Source organism: Amphiprion ocellaris, chromosome 19 (genome assembly GCF_022539595.1).
Source record: "Amphiprion ocellaris isolate individual 3 ecotype Okinawa chromosome 19, ASM2253959v1, whole genome shotgun sequence".
NCBI lineage: Eukaryota > Metazoa > Chordata > Actinopteri > Pomacentridae > Amphiprion > Amphiprion ocellaris.
The window spans coordinates 8,014,003-8,019,119 of NC_072784.1; the positions used below are offsets into that span (position 1 = coordinate 8,014,003).

The window sequence follows — 5,117 nt, forward strand, 5'->3', positions numbered from 1 at the left end:
CAGTATTCCAACTACATTTTTATTAAAGATGTAAGATTTAGATTGGTTTTCTAAACGGTAGCCTGTCTATTGACGCCAATAAAGTGTAGTCTAATACATTTAGCAGAGTTTAAACTTCAGAAAGCACAAATCTGGCAATGATCCAGATGTCACTACAAGCAGCATTTTCTTCTGATATTCTTACAGCTGAAATACTAAAGGAAACCTCAAAAACTGAAATTTCAAGAACGAAGACAAGAGTCAAACATCACGTCGGAACACATGTGCACTTTATTGGGATTGTTTAGTCAGTGTACAGGTTGGCCCCACCGGTCTGGCACCCCATGTCACTCCTTCATTCCGAGACCCCTTGCCCCACCACCCCAGGGATGAAACCTCCAATGGGGGAAGAAGAGGTCACGATTGGGTTTTGCATAACAAAAAAAAAAATTAACAGGACCAAGATATTTTTTAAGGCTGAAAGTACAAAAAACCCAGACATAATTTACATACAAGCGATACTACAACCATGTTTAAGTATGCGCCAACCACTGGGCAGCCTTCACAGAGGCAAATACGTGTCTGAACAATGCAGTTAACATCTGGAATCATGTGTCGAACAATGCTGTTAACAAACATTTGGAATGACTCAAAGAAAAAAACAAAATGTACATTTTTTAAGTCCCCAGATGCAACTGCAGAACCCTGGGGCGTTTATTTAACCTAGCCAAAACATTACTGTCTCCTTCATTGTTCCAGTTTTAAAATCCTGAGTCAAGCGCCAAAAATAACTGAAGCCATGCCAATGAGTTGGTCATCTAGGCTCTGCGCCTGAGTGTGTATGAGAAATGTGGTGTGTGGTTGTTTTGCACAGAGCGGAAGTTGTTGGGCGTTTGGTTGGGGAGGGGGAGGAGGAACAGTCTGTTTAGAAGCATTTGCGGTGGACGATGGAGGGGCCGGACTCATCGTACTCCTGCTTGCTGATCCACATCTGCTGGAAGGTGGACAGAGAGGCCAGGATGGAGCCTCCGATCCAGACAGAGTATTTACGCTCTGGTGGGGCGATGATCTGCAGGAAGACAAGAATTGTTAGGATACCAAAGCCTGTTGTTCAAATCTACCTAATTGAAATAATGCAAGCAGCAACAAAACTACTCTGTGGCAAGTCAACTCACTTTGATCTTCATGGTGGATGGGGCCAGGGCTGTGATCTCCTTCTGCATCCTGTCAGCAATGCCGGGGTACATGGTGGTACCTCCAGACAGCACGGTGTTGGCGTACAGGTCCTTACGGATGTCGACATCACACTTCATGATGCTGTTGTAGGTAGTCTCGTGGATTCCGCAGGACTCCATACCTGTGAGCAGACACAGAAAAGACTCATCAGCAAATGTAGCACAAGATAACCATGAGGTGTCTTGTATATAGTGTGTAATGCATGTTGGGCTTAAAGTTGAGGAAACCTACCAAGGAAGGAAGGCTGGAAGAGGGCCTCTGGGCAACGGAACCTCTCATTGCCGATGGTGATAACCTGTCCGTCGGGCAGCTCGTAGCTCTTCTCCAGGGAAGAGGAGGAGGCAGCAGTGCCCATCTCCTGCTCGAAGTCCAGGGCAACATAGCAGAGCTTCTCCTTGATGTCACGCACGATTTCCCTCTCAGCTGTGGTGGTGAAGGAATAGCCACGCTCTGTCAGGATCTTCATGAGGTAGTCTGTGAGGTCGCGGCCGGCCAGATCCAGACGCAGGATGGCGTGGGGCAGAGCGTAGCCCTCGTAGATGGGCACTGTGTGGGTCACACCATCACCGGAGTCCATGACGATACCTGTGGTACGACCAGAGGCATACAGGGACAGCACAGCCTGGATGGCAACGTACATGGCGGGGGTGTTGAAGGTCTCGAACATGATCTGTTTAATTAAAAAAAAAAAAAAAAAAAAAAAAACATTTTAGTATTTTAAAAATCACAACAAAGTCTTTAGCTTTTGTGGCCACTGCAACCACTACATGCATTACAGTGAGACTCAGACTGAAGTTAGTAGAAAAAAATGTGCAGAAAGTAAAACATTCCTTCACACTTGTGCAAGTCAGATGTCTATTAAGTGCTGATCTAATGGCTGCTAAACATTATGGACACAAGTGCAGATAAAGGCACACAGTCAAGAGAGACCTGTTGATGATAGATCATCTTATAGTAGAGAAGTCCTGGAGGAGAGGAGGAGGAGGAAGGAGCAAATGAGAATGGAATGGAGAAGGAACCCAGAGAGATGATGCAACAGTTCCTGTTATCTGCCTGGCTAAACTGCATTGCTGAACTACACGTGTGTGCATTTGACATGGGGTGTACCTGGGTCATCTTCTCCCTGTTGGCTTTGGGGTTCAGAGGGGCCTCTGTGAGCAGGACGGGGTGCTCCTCAGGGGCAACTCTCAGCTCATTGTAGAAGGTGTGATGCCAGATCTTCTCCATGTCATCCCAGTTGGTCACAATACCGTGCTCAATGGGGTACTTCAGGGTCAGGATACCCCTCTTGCTCTGGGCTTCATCACCAACGTAGCTGTCCTTTTGGCCCATACCCACCATCACGCCCTGAACAAGAGATCAGACAAGGTTAACAAAACACTAGCAAGCAGACTTTTGCAAGAAAACAGAACTATGCAGGGTTTTCTAATAAAGTTTTAGGCCAGCACTGCCAATACATGTACTCTAGATTACACAGTGTGAGGGATGAAAGTCAAAATAGCACATTTACTGCAACAGCCTAAACTGCTGTACAGTAGAAATACAAGATTAGAGTTAAATGAAGCTTTAAATTTTACTCTAAAGGAAAATAAATTATAATAATTTTACTTTTTACTACCATTCCTAGTCATGTATTAAATGCTTCTACTAGAATAGAGGTGTGTGGATGCTAACCTGATGTCTGGGGCGACCGACGATGGAGGGGAAGACAGCACGTGGGGCGTCATCTCCGGCGAATCCGGCTTTGCACATACCGGATCCGTTGTCAACAACCAGTGCGGCGATTTCATCTTCCATGGCTGAACTGTTGAAAGAGACAGGGTCGGAAAATGCGTTAAAAAAACCAAACAAACAAACAAAAAAAAAAACCACTCGAGTCTCACATCCACTTTAGCAGCCAGAGCGCCACTGTCTGTTCACTAGCAGCAATTGTCAGAGCTGCCGCTGGGTGGGGCTCGCGTCCCGCATTCCGACCAAGTCAGACAAAAGGAAGTGGCGCTGCATTCGGTTATTACCATATAAGGACATGGTTCGGAGCAGCTTTGCGGCTACCGGCGAGCGGCGGGAGCACCGCGAGAAAAAAGGAACATTCGACATTATCAGACCCAGAGCCACCAGACCACTCCCTCCCTTCGGTTCACTACAGTTTAACTGCCCCCGCTGCCCCCTCCCATTGTTGCCCCATCGTACCGGTACCAACACCCGTTAGAAAAAAAATCTTCAATATCACTGCGTCATTACGGCGGCCGAGCCATTCATTGCACGCGGGCCATACGACACGACATCTTTATAGCGATTCAACGTCTAATTTAACTATACGAATATGAATGAGTCTGGGAAGGTGTATTTAAAAAAAAAAAAAAAAAAGACAGTTGCACAATGCACTCACGCTGACTCATGAATGGGTCACAAGTCCTTGATCGATTTCCTGAAAGCCACGCCTTTTCCAAGAGCAGATTATCTTTGCAATTTCCTCCTTTCTTCATGTTCAAGTTAGGAAGACACGATTAAAGAGAAGACAGTTCCCCTCCTCCCTTTAAGTCCTTTATCAGTTTATGCTTTTTGTAGGCCTCATATTCTCCTCCCTCTTATTTAGAGTAAATCTTATAAGTCACTACTGTTAAGAAAAAGATATTTAACACATTAAAGTGCACACCGGTGTCCACGTCGAGCAGTCTTGATTTAAAACTGCCACTGGTGCAAATTTGAAGGGCGTGTTAGCATAATGTGGCTAAGCTAATGTGCTAAAGTAGGTCACACCCCGCCGCATCGGGCGCACAAAGGGAGCAGCCGGGATCCAGACAACCTCAACTCAAAAGCCTCTTTCAAACTACCCCGCTGTGGACGAGACACAAGCCAGCACTGAGATTCTGCACGGCTACACAGGGACAAAACCAGCTCAGGTCGGACAATCATCTTACGACGGTAGATTAAGCATATGCCGGTTAGACCCCAAAGCACCTGTGAATCGCAGTATCACCAAATTCACTTGAAACCAAAACCACGACACATTTTTTTTAAAAAAAACAAGCAAAAATACAGATACAGGTGCCTATTTAATAACATAATTCAAAAACATGAGTTTAATTGCTGTTATAGTTGAGTATGACAGGACAAAGAACCTCGTGGTTCCTACCAACTATTACATACAAATTAAGATATTTCAGACAATTGCGTTAAAAAAAAAAAACATTCAATCCATCATTTACTTGACAAACAAATCTAAATTTGGTAATATGTAAATTATGGTTTCTTTCTCCTTACCTTTGGGTGGGGGGGCTTTTCGCTTTAAGGGAACCGGTTTCAGGCAAATGATATCCCGCACAAGCTGAGTATGACGACGCTCAGAGTGAATCCGTTGGCTCGGGGCGCATGTGTTTTATACTGGGTCAGTTGCCCGGCTCTAGCCATAAAAGGTAAACTTTCGGAATGGCGGCTTCTGATTGGTCCAGCGTCATGCACTGGGGCACGTCGCGTGCACACTATGGTGCACTGAGCGCTCGCGATTTAAGAGAGAAGGAGAGAGAGGGAGGCGATAGTAGGAAAGGATTGGAGAAAATAAAAGGGAAGGGATTGATGTTGCGAGGCCTAGTAAGTCTAATCTCTTGTTATACTGTTTTATATACAGGTTAAGTGATGTATACACTTCAGTAAGTGTGAAATGTGTCTTTCCTGCACCTGCTCATACAAGTTACACATACATTTCTGACAATTGAGAGAACCTAACACCCAAGACTCCTCCCTGCGAAGGCTGCAAAGGCCCAAGACTTTTATCCAAAAGCTGTTCTCCCTCCCAGTTATTCTCTCTAGAATAACGTGACATAATTTGATATTAGAGTAAATAGAGAGTGGATGTGATGCTGATGTTGCTGTCCACTTTGAAAACCAGCGGTAGGCTCAGT

General features: G+C 45.3%; 1 protein-coding gene across 1 annotated transcript; it reads right to left on the reverse strand.

Annotated features, from left to right (window-relative positions):
- Window positions 1-247: 247 nt before the first annotated feature.
- On the reverse strand, window positions 248-4,514 carry actb2 (actin, beta 2). The gene is made up of 6 exons (XM_023294531.2): window positions 4,480-4,514; window positions 2,890-3,019; window positions 2,323-2,562; window positions 1,447-1,885; window positions 1,155-1,336; window positions 248-1,048 (listed from the first exon to the last, which is right to left on the reverse strand). The coding sequence occupies exons 2-6, from the start codon at window positions 3,010-3,012 to the stop codon at window positions 905-907; spliced, it is 1,128 nt and encodes a 375-aa protein (XP_023150299.1). The 5' UTR covers window positions 3,013-3,019; window positions 4,480-4,514; the 3' UTR covers window positions 248-904.
- Window positions 4,515-5,117: the final 603 nt, after the last annotated feature.